Here is a 17879-nt window from a genome sequence, read left to right as displayed (position 1 = left end):
TGCACACAGCCCTCCTCGGTGCACAAGAGCAGGTAGCACCTGCATAACATCCAACACTCAGGATACACCCATTGCTCATTCATTCATTCATTCATTCAATGAACAGAGTGCCTGCTGGTGCTGGGGTGATTTAAACACTAGGAGTCTGGGCAATTCTTAGATAATCATATTAGACAAATAGTTAATACAAACTTCAGCGGTAATATGTATGGAGAGGAACATCAAGCAGGGTCACCGGGTGAGGAGAGCCCAGATGAGGGGACAGCCAAGAGGATGGGTCTGCCTCGGGGCAGGGCCATCGATGAGGAAAGGACTCAGGTTGTTCTCCTCTCTAGGAACCTGCCATTGCCATGACCAGCCGTCCACCAACGTGCTGCCCTTTCCTCCTGGGCACAGCAGTGGGCTTCATTTTCCAGTGGTCCTTGCAGTTCGAAATGGCCACACAACTGGGATTTGGCCAATGGGATTTGGCCAAGCTGAGGCACACATGGCCAAGCCAGCCAATTCCCACTCTCTCGACCCATTGGCCTGGCAGAGGACTCAGTAGAGGACTCTTTGAGCCCACCCTGTAGAACACTGGGTCCCCGAGTGACCATGGGGCAATGTTACCCTACTCCCTTCCAAATGACCTTCTACACGAACAAGAATTAAACCTCTAGTGCATTGGGCTTCTAACTCCAGCTGCAGCCGTGCCACAGCCTGTGGAAGAGAAGACGCTGCTGCCTCAGCACGGTTAAGTTGCTGGGGATGGTTTCATAGCACTGTGCATTGGCAGCTTTTCTCATTTGGACACTGACAGCCAAGTTCACATCCCCTTTCCCCACATTTCTTGTTTGGAACTGTCAACAGTAAAGAAAGACCTCAGGAGCCTGCGCTTCCAAGAGCTCCCACTGTCCGCTCAAGCCAAGTTTCCAGGAATCGACTAAGGAGGAGGTACGATCCCTGCTGCACACTGGAAAACCCTCAAGTCCCAGTCGGAGCCCTCAGACGTGCAGCAAGCAGCGGGACATGTAGAGAAGAAGGGGCCATGTCTCCATGGCGATGGGCCTGCTGGAGGCCCAGCCCTCTGCTGCTCTGGGCCAAGCTGCCTTGGGTAGACCCTTCCCAAGCTGGAAGCCCCTCAGGGGAAACCCACGAAAGCCCCTTTTCCCCATGGTGTGGCAGATGACAGACGTGGCAGGACCGTGGCACCTAGCAGCCCACAGCGGCGAGGGGTCCTCGTGGGCCTGGGTCCCCTAGCAGCCTGCCTCCCCTTTCAGGACCTTTTCCTGGCCGGTCCATGGGCGGGAGAGGGGAAGGGAAGTTCCATGTGTCTGAACTCGACCATCCACGCCAGGACAACAGGCCATGCCAGCAGCACGGAGACACATGCCTAGTGTCACGTATGTCCCTGGGTGGGGACAGATGAGTGCCCTGACCTTCACTTTTCTCTTACTCACCAAATAAAGTGCCTGTGAGGATGGCGTGGGGCAGAGCCGCCCGGGGTCTGGGAAAGAGGTTGGATCAGGTGTTGCATATCATGACACAGGGGCCAGACCTGGCCCACTGCCGGTTCTTGTAAATGAAGTTTTATTGGAACCCAGCCACACCTGTTAGTTTACACACTGGTCGTGACCTGCTTTCACCCAACACCTGCAGAGGTGAGTCGAGGCAGTAGAGATCTTGTGGGCTGCAATGCTGAAACTATTTACTATCTGAGTCTTTACCGAAAACACTTGTCGACCCCTGAATTAGATCAACAATTTTCTACCAGAGATTTTGGGGTAGGGCAAACACAAGGCATTAAACAGAACTGAATCACACGATGAAAAACTCCCTCCTTCTCTGATTTGCTTTCAATGGTGGCGACATTCAAAGAAAAAGTCTCTGTTTGGTTCTAACACATCATAAAAGCCTCATGAGGCTTCTCGTCCTTTTTTTTTTTTTTTTTAAACATACTGAGCCAGGCTCTGAGTGTAGACAGATAACAATGCTCTGGGTAGGGTTTAAAACACAGTTCTCTTTGCCTTTTGCTTGTTTTCACAGTGAACTTCTATTGTGACAAACAATGCCAGTTTCTAACCATGGTCTAACACAAAGTCTTCCTTTGCAACAACGTGACATATTAAAAAAGAATCACAGATAAATTTAAAGCCAATTATAGCACAAATGATACGTGGATATAGCAATTACCCTGAAGGTAGAGAGGGAGTGACAGCAGCTTGGGGGCCCCGGAGCTGAGCTGTGTCTCCTGACTGGGGCCTGGCCAACGTGCCCAGAAGGAGTGAGTTGGGGCCAACTACATGGGGCCGGGGTTGTTATCCTCGCGCTTCACTCAAATCCTTGACTCCGCCTGATGGTGAAAATCTCTAGCCCAGCCTGCACCCAAGTGGCTGTGGATGCTCAGAAAAGCCAAATCCTGCATCTGGTGATGACACCGCCAGAGGGTTCTGGAAACACTGGGCCAGTAGGGAGAGCCTCATGCTCAGCTCAGTGATAAGAGGGTGCCAGCTGCCCTCAGTGCTGTCACGGCACTGATCCCACATGGCTGCCAATCTAACTCCCTTCCTGGTTGGGTCAGCAAAGCCCTGTGTCTGATGTCGGAGGTTCATGGAATTTGGAGGGTGAGCCTCTACAGGGCACGTGGCTCTTCCTGCTCCCTCTCTGCACTGTAAACACACAAACCCATCTTTCCACGTTGAAAGAACGGGAAAGAAAACAGAGGCTAATCAGCACAGAGAATGAAAACGGCCCTGTGATAATTCTCCAGGGACCCTGGTTTCCGACGAGTGGGGTGAGGCTTTTTGACAATGGATGGGAATCATTTAATGGGTTCTTGCCATCATTTTATCAAATTACTGTTCAGATTGGGTTGCAATTTTCTTCAAAGGGAAGAAGAAAATGCTAGTTGATGGCCTTGGTTATTGAAATACAAACATGTAAAAGGAATCCCTCCTTCAGGAAAAGTGACCTTGGGGTGCCTGGGTGGGGGGCACCCTGCAACAGAGGACACGTTTCCTGCATGCTAGAGTCACTCGTGGTCAGCCACAAAACTGCTCACTTTTGCCTCTCCAGCCTCAGCCTTCTGAGTTTTCATAAGACTCATCATCACTGCCAATATGCAATCATTTCACCATCCAATGTCTTCGTCACCCATGGAAAGGAGTGTGAATGCCGAGACCCGAGAGTGGACACTCGGAGGCCCAGGCCACCATGCAAGCCCCTACCCAGCTTCCTCACCCCCACGAGCAGGGAGAACAGCTGAGAGGCCACCAAGATTGGCCTTTCCACCTTGAGACACAGGCCCCTCTTTGGCATTTTTCTCTGCTGTACCACTGATCCCATTGCCAAAAGGGGACAGCTTGACTTGGACACAAAGGCAGAGGCCATCCCTCGCTCCCGGAGCCACTCATCCGACCCCACCTGCCGTGTCCACAGGAGAGAGGCTGGGGCAGACACCCCCCAGGGGCCCTCGCCACCCCCCGCGCGGACACCCCCCCAGGGACCCTCGCCACCCCCCGCGCGGCGTCTTCTCACCCGCACCAGCTGCTGCGGGAAGGGCCCGCGGGAGTTTTCCGGCACGTTGATGGGCGGGATGACCCAGTCCCGCTTCTGTCGCCTCAACCCGCGGGTACTCCGGTGCGGGGGCCACGGCAGCAGCGCGTCACTCCCCGGGGCTGCATTCGTCCTTCCTCTCTGGAGCGCGGTTTGGAAGGGGAGAGAAGGTGAAGAAGCCTGGTTAAGTTTTGCACAAAAGAAAGCACACAGCGCCCTGACAGAGAGAGAATGACTGAATCCTGCCGGGGAAAGTGGCTGCGTTATAGGGAAAAAGCAGTTCCCCATCCCTACACACTTCACGACGGCATTAAAGGGAGAAAAGGAGCCATAAAAGAAGTAGAAGAAAATACAGGTGACTCTAACCAATAGGGTGGACCGGGGCTTTGTAGGACAAAAACGACGGGAGAGCTCGATTACCGGTGCCTGCTCATGCAAACAAACAAACAAAAAACAATGGGAGAAATCACCAAGGAAAAGACTAATGCATTTTAATTTAAAACTCCTATTTATGAAAACATACCTCAAAGCAATCAACAAATTTGGAGAATGTGACTCCCGACAAATCTGACTAGGGTTAATGGTCTCATTGTGTAAAAGGCTCTTACAAAGCAATGAGGTAAAAATGAAATCCCTTTTTAATAGGAAAAGAACATGCATAGATAATTCACAGCAAAATAAATGCAAATGGGCAATAACTTATGAGCTATGTCCACATCTCCCAGTAATCAAATGATGTAAATTCACGTCAGTGGTCTTTCCTTTTCCCCTGTGAAGGTCACAAAGCTAAGACGTGAATATCCTCCTTGTGGACGGCGTCGTGGTCACCATGCAGCACCCAGCTGGCAGTGCATCCCGACCATCACGTGACAGGGACCAGGTGGTTTAATTCCGCAAGCCTTCACATCTTCCTTTGTAAAATGGGGTGATGACCTAGCCCCAAATGCAGAGGGCTGCTGTGGGATTAGATTGGTGACCTTGACCGGCTGCCTGGCAGGGAGCCCCCAGGGGTGACCGTGGGCTGTGAGGGGCTGGTGGCACCTGCCCCTGTGGGGGCCGTGAGCCAGCACAGCCCCTCTGCCCCGTGAATATCGAGAGCCTCAGAAATGAGCCTCCTGTGTGACCCCATAGCATCTCAGCCGGGGATCTGTTCCTATGAAAGTAGAAGGTAGCAGACAGAAATCATCGTACACAGGTGTTCACTGCAGATGTTTGTGATAACAGCAAAATAGCAGGAAAATAGGGATGTCTGAGAGCAAATAATAGTTAAATACATTATTCCATTTTCATGTCTTTGGATAGCGCAGTCATTAAAAGTTATGCTTTCAAGACTCCAACATGAAAAAAGGACCCTAAAATAATAGTGACTAGAGAAATGGAACTGAAGTTATATAAGTCAAGATTCTCAATTTTTTTTAAGGATAAAGAAAGCATTGGGAGGAAAGTGCATTAAAACGTGAACACTGGGTTTCTCTGGGTTACCAGTGAGTTTTACATTATGTTATTGTGCCAGTTTGAAACTATTATGCAGTCCAGAAAGCCATGTTGTTTTTTTTTTTTTTTTTGCGGGGCATGGTGCAGGCAGAAAAGCCATGTTTTAATCCTGATCCAATCTTGTAGGCGAGACCTTTTGTTTAGGGTGGGAAACTTAGATTGGGTTGTTTCCATGGAGACGTGACACACCTAATTGTGAATGTGGCCTTTTGATTAGATGGACATATGACTCCACCCATTCCAGGTGGGTCTTGATTAGTTTACTAGAATCATTTAAAAGAGGAAACAGTTTGGAGAAACCTCAGATGCAGATGCTTGGAGAACAGTAGCTTCTGAGTGATGGAGACACAGATGCCTTGAGATGCTCGGAGTGTTGATAGACAGAGCAGATGCAGAGCCCAGCAGACGTCCCCATGTGCCTTCCTGTGAGATGTTAAGCAAGTCAGAACAAAGAGTTGTGTCCTGGAGCAGTTAAGTGAAGGCCCACTGGTATCAGAAGCAGGAAGCAACACAACTGGGAACGAGGACCAGCAGATGCCAACCACATGCCTTCCCATGTGACAGACATCAACCTTTCTTTGCAGTTAAGGTGTCTTTTCCTGGATGCCTTAGTTTGGACATTTCTATGACCTTACAATAGTAAACTTGCAACTTAATAAATCCCCTTTATAAAAGATGCTGCATTTGTGGTATATTGCATTCTGGCAGCTTTGCAAACCAAAACAGTTAGTTTATTCTCTTTACTTTGACATGTTCTCTCAGTATTATAATGTGCATGAATTTTTATAATGAAAGATCCAGCAGAGTTCCATGTGCATACATGGTGCACATGTGTAGGCTGTGTCCTTATCTGTTTTCTGGTGCCCCATAAGGCACGGCTTTGCGCAGAGCTGGTGGAGTGTGAGGGTTCACTCTGCAAAGCAGACCTAGGAGCAGAGCAGCGCACAGGGGCAGGGACAGAGCTGGCTGGGAGGTCATGACGGGACTGGGGTGGCTGCCCTGGAGCTGGGCTCGAGCCAGCGAGGGCGCTGCATGTCTCAGGGATGCCTCTGTGAATGGAACCCCTCCCTACTCCCTTTCGCAAAAGGCTGCAGAGTAATAAGTCAGATAAGTAGATGTTGACACAACTGCCTCCTTGGTGCAAAATAAAAAAAATCTAATATCCGCCTCTAAAATGCCCAGACTCAAAACTGTATTAATGGAAAATTTCGCCTGGATAAGCCACACTCCACTGAGAGGTCAGCTCCGGGGCTTCCCCGGCAGGCTCCCAGCTGTCTCATCAGGCTGAGCTCTCAAGAATTTCAAGCTTTCGAGAGCTTGCAGCTATTAAAACCTGAAAAGTTTCCCATGTGCCACTCTCCGCCCTCAGTTTAGAAAGGAGCAAGGCGAGGCGTGAGTCAGTCCCACGACCTTCACTTCCACGGAAATAGAATGTTGTGCCAACTGTGTCCAGCCTTGCTCTGGACCAAAAGTTTCTTGTGATACCCAAGGGCAAGGGCTTCTCTAGACCCCTGGTGACCTTCGAGAACCGTATTTAGGACCATCCTTGTCCTGCATCCTCTCCCTGCCACCAAGGGCTCAGCCGCTCCCATGGCCTCACAGGCATTGATCGTCAGACAAGAGTGACGACACACCTGCCTTCTGCTTGGAGAAATCCTCCGTGGCCTCCAAGACAGTGTCCAGAACAAACAGTGCCACCGGGGAGCCGGGTCTGACTGCGCTCCGGTCCACCCCCAACACAGGGCATGTCGGGGTCAACGAGCTCTCAGCTTTGATAACAAAGATCAGATTAATCCAACGCTACAAGTACCTTGAAATACTGCAAGAATAGTAAACCAAATCAAACCAAACCAACAACCCCCAAACAACAAAAACACCAGGTAACAAGTGCTACCCTGTGCCGAGCTCTTGAGTCCCAGGCCGGCTGACTGCTGTTTCCCGCAGCTCTGCTGGATCCCCCCGGAGTGAGGTCAGCAGAACATACTGCCATGCCCATTTACCAGGGCAGACACAGGGGGCCGGAGAGGCAAGTGGCTTCCTAAGGCCCAGGGCAAGTCTTTGACTACAAGGCTAAGCGCTTGGCGGGTACCACCCCAACCCTCCCAGGCCCTGCCAGGGGAGCAGGGGGCTGGGCAGAAGGTAAGATTGGCACCTAAAGTTGGGGAGTAGACGGCAAAGGGGGTCTGCAGGATGGCTCCCTGCACCCAGGAAATGTGGGACAAGCTCTGGATCGGGGGCAGGGGGACCCCCTGGACTGGGACGGCTCCAGCATCCGCTGGGCAAGGGCAGCTGAGGAAACAAGGGAGGGGAGGGCTCTGGGACCCCCAAGGCTGCACAGCAGAGGTCCTCAAGGTCAATAGCATCTGCACCCCCACCTGCTTGTTAGAGATGCAATTTCTTGAGCCCCACCCCAGATCTACCAGGGAGGGGCACAAGTGGCCCCTTTGTGAGGGGCTCTCCCAGTGATTCAGATACACAGCCAGGGGCCTCCTCGACCCGCAGGAGGGAATTGGGGTCACCTGTAGTGCAGGTTGTACAGGCCATTCCCTCTGGGGGTCAGTGTGGGGCTGGGGTCACACAAATCTGGGGCCAGGTGATGGGGCAGGGCTGGGTGGCCCGGCTGTGGCCCTCAGAAGTACGGCCGCAGGGTCGGCTGGTCTGTCCCACCTGATGGGCAAGTATACCTGAAGCCTTGGAATCTTAGACTCAGGATTGCAAAGGGCTTGTAGCAGCCATTGGAAAAAAACACCCCAACCTGCTTTATCTTCATTTGCTTAGGATGAGCTTGTATGGCGTTAATTTCCCTAGTGTTGTTTAAATAAATTGCACATATTTGCTACTATTTTAAAGCTGTGAGACAAATGTAATAACAAAATCTGGTGAAAATCTATGCCAGACCTGCTCAGGCTTCTGCCGGGAACAGGCACCCACTGCTCTGCGGGAACAGGGAGAACGTCACCAGTTAGCAGCTGCCCCTGTGGGACAAGCACGTCCTCTCGCACGTGCGGTCATCTCAGGCCCGCTCAGAACACGGCCTGTAAACAGTGAGGGGAAATTAGACTAGTCAGAAATGACATCCCAGTCACTCCTACAAATATTTCTATCAGATGACCCCTGCTGATTTTCCCTGCATTCCTGTATTTTGTGTTTTTGAGCGAATGACGACTGAGGTTTTGCTGAAGGTTTGAGTGAGCCCACTATGCCTCGGTTACTGAAAACTATACATATATGGACACACACAAGTGTGCACACACCCTTGTACATGTGTGCATGTGCATGCATGCACAGTCATTCCTGTGTGCCTATATGCAGGTGTATATGTGATGCACGCACAGACTTTTATGTATACCAACGCATATATGTATTTATGGATGCTCATTTTTGTATGTCTGTGTGTGTAACACACCAGAATTTTCTCAAAACCAGCAGCCCAGTGGCAGGCAAAAGGCCACTGAATAAGGTTGAATAAATCCCCCCCCCCCACCCAAAACTTCGGACTATGACTTATTTGGAAAGTGGGGCTCTGCAGGCGTGATTAGCTAAGATGATATCACACTGGATTGGGGGTACTAAATCTACTATGACAGATCATAAATCCAATAAGAGAGGAAGAGGGGCACTGGGACTCGGAGGGGCAGTCACACAGGAGGGGGCCATGAGGAGTGTGGCAGGGGTTGGGGCCAGGCTGCCGCACGCCCAGGGACGCCAGGATGACCGGCCCCGGCCAGGAGGGAGGGGAGAGGCCTGCACGAGGGTGTCCCTGAGCCCTGCTGACTCCTGGTTTCAGGTTTTCCGGCCCCCAGAACTCAAAAGTAGACATTTCTTTTGTCTTAAGCCCCTGGTTTGTGGGAATTTGCTGTGTCTGCCCTGGGAGATGAGGCACCAACCACACCACTCCGGGACTTCACAGGTGGCCCCAGGGCAGGCTGCACACCTGGTAAGGGCCGGGGCATCCAGGCAGCTGCCCAAGGACCCACCCAGCCTCTCGCTGACACCTGAGAGCTAAACCTCTGGGAGCAGCAACCTGCTGGCCAGACTGTCTGAGAATGTCCCATGGAGTCCCCAAGTCCCAGCCCGGCCAGATTTTGTCCCCGCCACTACCCCGGCCTGTGTTCTGCCTGAGGAGCCTGCCCACTGTCCACAGCCACTGCCAGCTACCCCATCCCTACCCCAAGGGGAACCTGCCTCTCCATGCCTTCTCCCCCACCAACAGCCCCCACCCCCACCTCCCCAATTGCACCTGTCTCCCAGGTGCCCCGTCTCTCCATGCCCCACCTCCTCTCTGCCCCTCCTCCCCCAGTGCCCCAGCTGACCCCTGCCCTACCTACTCTCCTCATTGCCCCCGCCTTCACTCCTGCCTCACCTGGAACCTCCCTGCAGACTCCAGCTGGAGCGAGCTCCCCAAGCACCTCCTCTGGACTCAGTTTCCAGGAGCAGCTCAGCTTGCCAGCCAGAGCCAGATCTCCTGATGTCCTGGCCCAAGGCAGTGGCCAGTGGGTTTTCCCCATTGCCCCCACAGACCCCGCTCCCCACGAGCACCAGGTCCCAGCCTGTGCTCAGAGTTCCTTTGTTTGTATGGTGGCTTCCTCATGACTCTGGGTTCTGCTCATGTCACCTCCTCCAGGAGGCCTCCTGGAACCCAGCCCTGCTCCTGTGCCCCACACCACAGCTGCAAGGGAAGAAGACCCTCGGCTGCAAGGGAAATGCCGACCCACAGGCTCCAAGGGTGCCAGAGAGTCCCCATCTAATCACTAGCCCTGTCCATAGCAAACTCAGTGAACAGACTTAAACAACTGCATCCCACATACCAACTGCACGTCAGGCTCTCAGGCAGCTCCAAAGATCCTGAAGCAAAGGACCCCCAGGCTGCACCCTTGGTGCTCATGCCCAGGCAGGGGGGCCAGGACAGGAGCCTTGGGCAGGGGGAGGTCATGGTAGTGGTCACCATGGACCAGCCGTGCGCTGGCACCAGTAACTCAGGCCAGCCTGCAGAGGACACCAGGGCAAGGGGGGACAGACCAGCCAGCTTACCCCTGGCCTCCCAGGAGTGGCCATGGGCCCAGTTGGTCTGGTGTCAGACCATACCCTTCCACTCTACCACCTTCCATGGTGATGATGAGAACAGAGCCAGAACAGTCCACCCAGGGGAGGAGCCAGAGATGCCTCGTGCAGAGCACTGTGGCTGGCGGGGCACTTACGGGTGAATAGGAGTGTGCTGGGGGAACGAGGCAGGAAGGACAGGCTAGGAAGGGGCAGAGTGTCTGCACTGATGTGGAGGCACGCCAATTAGGCAGACGCCACAGTCAGAGGGAAGGGTCATGTTGCATAATAAACGTAATGCCTTCTACCTGGAGGTGAGTGCATGGGAGAGAACCTCCAGGAAGCAGGTATTAGGTGGCGGGTGCTTCTGTCTTGTGGTTAGAAGAAATCAGAGAAGTGAGAGAGCTGGGGCCAGGGATGGACAGAGCTGGGGGGCCGGGATCCAGAGAGGTATAGAGAGGAGAAGAGAGGGCAGTGGGGTTCCAGTGGTGGAGACCTGGCCTGGGTAGGAGCCCACCTATTCAGAAGGTGGGAGAGGCAGGCAGATGTAGAGTTGTCTGATCTTCCCTATAGCTCAGGTAGGGAAACTGAGGCACAGGAGGAAGAGACAATGTGTCCAATTTACCACACTAGCCGAATCTTTCTGGCTCCCCTTCCCCATAAGGGTGTACAAGTGTGGATAAAGGAGCTGGGGTGAGTGTGCAAGCATGGGTGAAGGGAGCTGGGGTGAGTGTGTAAATGTGGGTGAAGGGAGCTAGGGTGAGTAAGTGTGAGTGAAGGGAGCTGGGGTGAGTGTGTGAGTGTGGGTGAAGGGAGCTAGGGTGAGTAAGTGTGAGTGAAGGGAGCTGGGGTGAGTGTGTGAGTGTGGGTGAACTGCTCTGAGAGGAGGAGAAAGACCCCGTCCCAAGACATGTGAGCCCAAAGGGGGCCCCCAACTTCTCGCTGGGGCCCGCCTTGTTCATTTTGCTCTGGACGTGCTTTGTCTGCCCGGTTGCCCTTTGGAGCCCTGGCCACACAGTAAGGGGAAGGAGATGAACTCCTGGGAGTGCCTGGGGCTCCCAAGGTCATGGTGGGACAGGCTGTGGGTTTTCTGAGGACTAGACTTAGGGTGCAGGTCCCCAAAAGGGTGGGCGCCGTGGTCACTGAGCCTGAGGAGGCTTATTCCTGTGGTAGGGGCCCAGAGCAGACTCCCATTTGGAAGCCCTGAATCTGCCTGCTTTTCAATCAGCTTTACTTTACCGAGCGCGTCTCATTTCGGACGGCTGCTCCTCGCCGCGCCTTAACCGACTGTGCTTGAGATGGAACACGTTCTGAACTGACCTCAAACAGTGGCTTAGGGGGGCTGGGGGCTGGGGGGAACAGTGCTAGGCGGAGCTTCCCCGGGCCTAGGACCTGATCTTTGCCATCTCCGGGCCTCAGTTTCCTGCTGAAGGGGCTGGATGAACTCTGTGCTTTGGCGTGGGGAGTGGGAGGGAGTGGTGGTGAAGCAGTCTCGGGGCATCTTCCTGGAGGACCTGTCTCACTTCATAATTTGCGGGGTGTTTACTGATGTCATTGTTAGGCCACACGGATATATTCCAGCGTCACGTGCTAAGTGGATATCAGATCATCAGAGGTGGGGATTCAAGTGGGGGTCCTGGCTGGCCCCTGCATGGTATGAGCCAGTACATTCCCATTCTTAAGCCACAACCAGCCTGTGGTATTTGTGATAGCAGCTCGGGCAAGCTAAGACGCATAGCAATGCCTTGCCGCCTAAGGACACATAAATGGTCCGAGCTATTTTGGGGGAAGGGGTGGCGGCACGTAAATGAATCCAGGAGAACAAGGCAGAAAGGCAACAAAGCAATGGCAGCCTTCTGTTCTCACTGGGAGCTGAGGCCCCACGTTCACAGACAAGCTGCATGTTGCAGAAAGAACCCAACCTCATCTGCCTGCAACCTTTTCCCTCACAGTGACCTGCCCTCTTCCCAAGGTCAGACTTGGCCTATTGGCTCCTAATCTGGCACATTATTTTATGTCCGTATAAAAGTGCCCCGGCAGCTGCATTCCAACCTAGGTCTTGCTCTCCTTGTAACGGAGAACTGTTCTGTGCGTAAGGCCATGAGTGTAATTGAGGGTGATTTCTAGGTGAGGTCCTCGGGGACCACTCAATAGTAGGAAGAAGCTGGGACATTTCTCTTCCATCATCACGCAGAAGCAAAAGATGAATAATGCAAAACTGACCTGGGGCAGCTTTTAAATTATGGCCTTTTTTTAAAAAAAAAAGTAGAACAAAACTGTCAGGGGAAGAATATAATCATATGCGTGACCCCACCTCCCTGCAATGTAGATGCAAAAAGTTATAATTTATCACATTTCTCTCTTATCCAATCCACTCACCTGCTGGGAGAACAGAACGTGAAGACCTAGGTGTGAGCACTTTCTTTTTAGTGAATGGACCGACTCTTGGAACACTCGGAGGGGAAGCTCCACGGGGAATGGAAAGGAATGGGAGCTGGCACAGGGGCTTTCTAGCACCTTCCACTGGGGTATCTACCCACCATCTTGGTTGAGCTGGGCGTGAACTGGTGAGCAGGTGAACATTTGAAAAGTTGACTTCAAACTTTGTGTGAATAGGAAACAACGGGGTGTTGGGTAACGATGCGGAAGCAGACCTGCCCCAGGCTCTCGGGTACTGGTGTCTGGGCATCCACGTGGGAACCTGATCCCCGGGAAGTCTGAACCAAGGGTGAGCGCCACAACACTCCAGGGTGGGGACGCCTCCCAGGCACACAGAGCGGGGGCGGCGGCGGGCAGTGTGGGGACAGAGCCAACCCAAAGGGCCCCGTGGATGGCTGGATGGGAAAGGGGAGCCGGGGCCAGGAACCCACGCACAGCTCCTTAGATGCTGAGAGAAGCCTTGGTGCTTCACAGAATGCAGCAAGAGGAGGAGCGCCCACTGTTCGCCCAGGGGAAGGGCATGTGGTAGGACCCACGTCCTTCGAGGGGCGGCTGGCGCTGAGTGTGGAAATGGCTTCCAAACGCCGTGACACATTTCAGATCCCAGACTCTGAGTGATTTCCAAGGAAAGCAGGGCAGCCCCTGTGTGTGACTTCTTGTCCCGCATCCCATCTGGGTGCCTGGGCTGGGCTGACCCTCCTGGAGGCCACCTGTGCACCTTAACTTCACTGCATTCTGAGAAACGAGCAGGGCAGAACTCCACCCGATGCAACGAAAGTAATTTGTGGAAACCTTTCCAAGGGTGCTCCCCGTGGGACAGTCAAGTGGGCAGGGCATGGCTGATGTGAGGGAGCCTCTCCGTGGAGGTGGCCCTCCCGCTGCACGCAGTGCGCCCTGCCCTCCTCCCAGGAGGTATCATCAGCTCGTGTCACCCAAGACGGTGGCTCTTCGGGAAGGCCCCCCGTGCAATCTATAATTTCTGATTGGCAGTGCAGCCAGTGAACCATGGAGTGAGAGACAGGGCCCCAGGGATGCTATGGCTCCCATTTGCATAAGGAGATAATTAGCGCTCCTTGCTCAGCCTAGTGGAGTGGGGGCGGGGATTTGAAGAGGGAGTGTGGTTTTTAACTTCCCGATTTTAACTTCTCCTGATTTCTGGACTGGAAAGTTTGAACAGGGAGCAATTCCACCAGGGAAGAGAAGAAGAGAATAACTTGGCACAGCTCCAAACTGGAAATTCTGCTTCTCTCTTCTTCCAACACTCACCCTTGAAAGCCACGCAATGGAAGCAGAGCACTTCTTTTCCGTGAAGATAAAAATAAAGGTGGCGAATGCCTCCTCCACAAGTAGAAATCTGGGTGAACAGTGGGTATTCAAGACAGTTTGCGTTGAATGAAAAGTCGATTATCACAGTAGAACTGATCAGGGTAGAACTTTCCTTTCATGCTCAGGTACTGTGGGTTCTTGTTGTGTGATCTCTGCAAGGACAAGATACATCTAACTTGAAGATTTTATTTTTCTTTGAATGATTGTGCAGTGCAACATCAGATATAAAGCAGACCCTGGAGACACCATTGGGGGGTGCTCACAAGACTTGCTGACTTAGATGGTGAAGTATGTAATCTAAGAAGTGGGCTGCAGACGAGTGCCGCGAGGAAGATGGAGTTCTCAGCAGCTGCTAATCTCTTTCCGAGTCGCTGGCACGGGTAGAGGCCAAACGCTGCAGCTTCCCTATGCCTGCCCCTGCACAGGGCCCCACTGGAGATGAGACGGCACCAGAAGTTTTCTTGCATCTTTGCTTCATGACAGAGGGAATACAGGGGAGAGAAGCTCTTTAGATCAGGGCTGGGAGTTCTGAGGCCTAGGGCCCTGCGCTGTCTCGTCCCAAAACAGAGCCAGCCCTCACCTCCCGCTCACCCAGCACTGCCTGGCACCCCAGCTGGCAGACTTCTCTCCACCAGCCTTTGCCACACCCCCACCCCAAGCCCCCAAGTCTTACCACCAGCAGAGGGTACCAAGAGCCCATTTACAAAATCTCCTATCCCGTGTCCAGGTCCTGCTCTGCCAAACGTTTTGGGTTGCTCTGAATTTTCGGTAACTACCTGGTGCCCTGTTTTAGGGACCAGTCTTCCAAGATTATTGATTTCAGGAAGATCTGTAGTCAAAATGAAACATTTTCCACTCAAGGAAGCGCCATTTCCACGTTGTGAACTAACACTACTTATGCTGTAATGAGAGCACGTGAGATTTATTTCCCAAATATCAACGCTATTTATGACTCTCTTATGGTTCTTGGATTCACCAGCCTCACTGCTTCCATGCGTCCTTACAGCTTTGGGTTAAACATACTTTAATAAGGAAATAAGGTGTTTTCCTCTCCTCTCCAAATGTCAAGCCTGGTACTGATTTTTACTGAGAATAATTAGATTTCTTTCTCTCTTTTTTTTTTTAAAGAGAGGCACTGAAATCTATTTGGATAGTTCATTCCCTCCACCTCCTCCTTCCCTTTCAATATACATGTGAAAAATTTTCATTTTTACATTTTGCTTGCCTGCCAGCATGTACATTTAAAATATTTAACGAAGGGTACAGTCTGCAGCCTTCCAGCTGGTTTCCATGGCAGCTAAGGAGGGACGGAATAAATAGTATTCAACAAACACAAAATAAAACAACAGATATCTACATGCTTTAACAAATAGAGCATAAAAGCCCCTCTAAATAAACATTTGCATGAATTTAGTTCTGAAAAGGCCCTTCCTGGATTTTTTCTTATATCAGTGACATTCCTGGGGAGATGAATACACAGTCCTCACCCCCAAAGCGCTGGGTAGTTCTTACTTTTGATCTCTTACAAGGTAGGAGATCATTTTGAAAGTTCCTGTAGAAACAATAACTAAAGATTTCCTGGGAAAAAAAGCAGTAACATTTGAAGGTGATTATATAACGATATTGCTTTTACAATGTGACTGTGTGATTTTGAAAACCTTGTGTCTGATGCTCCTTTTATTCAGGTTATTGACAGATGAGTAAAAAAAATAAAGATAAAAAAATTAAAAGGGGAATAAAGGGTAAAAAATCGGGTAGATTGAAATACTGGCAGTCAATGAGAGAAGGGGTAAAGGGTATGGGATGTATGAGTTTTCTCTTTTTACTTTTTATTTCTTTTTCTGGAGTGATGCAAATGTTCTAAAAATGATCATGGTGATGAACACACAACTATGCGATGATATGAGCCACAGATTGTACACCAGATATGGATTGTATGTGTGTGAAGATTTCTCAATAAAAATATTAAAAAAAAATGTAGAAGGAGCATAGCCCAAATATCCCTAAAGACTAGGAGAAGAAGCAAAGGAGAAGGAGGAGTTATAACAGAGAAGACAGGATTTAACAAGTGAGTGTGACTGCTGAGTCATTATGTAGATATTTCTTTTAGTCTCCAGTGTCTTGGAGCAGCTAGAAGGAAAACCCCGAAATTGTGAAACTGTAACCGACATCAAAACTCTGAAATCTGTTCTATAACTGCTTGTTACAGTGTACTTTAAAATCTATTGCTTTTTTGTATGTATGTTTTATCTCACAATAAAAATGTCTGTTTTCAAAGCAGTACCATGTCTTCAGGTGTCTATTTGGGAGGAAAGTCTCGGGGCTGGCTCTGGCCCATATGCTGCTGAGCATGTGCCCCGGACGAGGCCTCTCCCCCACCTCTCACAGAGCCCCTGACAGCTCGGCCATGAGGGAGCTGGTGCCAGCTCGTCCCTCGGGGCCACGCGGGGGGGAATCAGCTGGCGCGATGCCCCTGGCGGGCGGAGGCGCACTGGATGTTGGGCTCCTTGGGCAGCCTCTCCCTTGGCTCGCCCTCCACCCGCCCCCTGGGCTAAGGTTTGCCATTGTCCCTCAAAAGTAAGAACACAAAAAGACAATGTTGCAACGTGTGCAATACCATGGGGGGTTCGGAGCCAGGAAGGGAGGTGCTGGAATGGGGACGGAGGCTTGGGTCTGAGGATGCCCCCCCGCCCCCTGCCCCAGCCCAGGACAAGAATTCACCCGAGTACGTCAAGGCAGGGAACAGGGATGCCCGAACACTCCCGTGCAACAGACTCTGGGCGAGCCTCGCGCGTGACAAGCGCCAAGTCGGGAGGCCCCTGACCTCCCCAGCTCCACCAGAGATGCTGCCAAGCCTGCCTTGGAGCACGGCTTCTGCCTGAAACTTGCTCCGGAAAAGTAAAGACAATTATTTTTAGTTGGAAACACCTTAAACAGAGTGACCCTTTGGCTTTCAGGAACAAATACGACCCGGGTGGGAGTGTGCTGGGGCGGGTGGGACACGACAGTACAGGGAGTACGGACTCGAGACTTGGAGCCCAGCGTCCAGCATTGGGCATTGGCAGGTGTGTCCCCGGAGTCCATGGTGGCCAGCAGTCTCTTCACATGACCTCCTCTCTCTCCGTGGGTCGGCTCTTCTGGCTTCTGGCCTCTATTTTCATTTGACTGTAAGAACTTCAGCCACTTTGGATTAAGGCCCACTCTCATTCAATCCGGGTACAATGTAATTAATAGTCGCCTCATCAAAGGTCCTATTTACAAATGGGCCCACACCACAGCTCAGGGGTTAGGATGTAAATGGGTCTTTCATGGAACACGTGATTTAGTCTTCAATGCAATGAAATACATACAGATAAACTAGTCAGGTAAGCCTTGTATTACTATTTTCCAGATCTGTTAGTGGAATTCAATGGAATTGCTCACACTGGTGCCAATTAGTGAGAAAAATGGTCAGTTTCACCCAGTGTTTATGAATCCAGACGGCTTTGGACAGGATGTGGGCAAAGGTTTGACTGAGGCCTTAACTCAACCAGACTTCGAGATATATTTCTCTCTGAAGAGGTGACGAGGACGAGAGCTGCACAAATCCAGGGCTGCCACTGCATGACGCTAAGGCTTCCAGGGCAGGCTGGGGGCCTGCCATGCTCCAAGGCACGTGGGTTTTGGGCTTGCAGATTCACCCTTCCTTGGTGGGGATTCTTCCTGTTGGGTATTAGGGGACACCGTTTCACAAAATTTCCTTTCCAGAAACATGAAGGCTTTTATTTTTAATCAAATACTGAATGAGAATCTCTGCAGGCTTGCAGAGAAACACAAACTTGCATTGGTCCGAGATATCTGGCTTTGCTTTTTACTTTGAACACCTATAAAGCAGCTTGGAATTCCTCACACCTCTTCCAATGGGGGTTCATCACACCCCCAACACACACACACCAGCCCCAATCAGGAGCTAAAGGGATTTAAGATTACATGTGATATTTAATTTGATTTCGTATAAGACGCTGGAGGGTGTGTGAGCAATGGTCTCTACCAACATAAGCCTGCAG

General features: G+C 51.6%; 1 protein-coding gene across 1 annotated transcript in view; it reads right to left on the bottom strand.

Annotated features, from left to right (window-relative positions):
• The window catches only part of CDH4 (cadherin 4), a 646269-nt gene that overhangs the window by 194012 nt on the left and 434378 nt on the right, over positions 1 to 17879 (bottom strand). Inside the window, exon 4 of the mRNA XM_077116937.1 lies at positions 3517 to 3675. Within this exon, the coding sequence (XP_076973052.1) occupies positions 3517 to 3675 (159 nt within the window). The remainder of the gene's footprint in view (positions 1 to 3516; positions 3676 to 17879) is intronic.

Source organism: Tamandua tetradactyla, chromosome 1, assembly GCF_023851605.1.
Source record: "Tamandua tetradactyla isolate mTamTet1 chromosome 1, mTamTet1.pri, whole genome shotgun sequence".
In the NCBI taxonomy this organism is placed as follows: Eukaryota; Metazoa; Chordata; class Mammalia; order Pilosa; family Myrmecophagidae; genus Tamandua; species Tamandua tetradactyla.
Note: the sequence above shows the minus strand (reverse complement) of the source record. Positions and strands in the feature narration are given on the sequence as shown.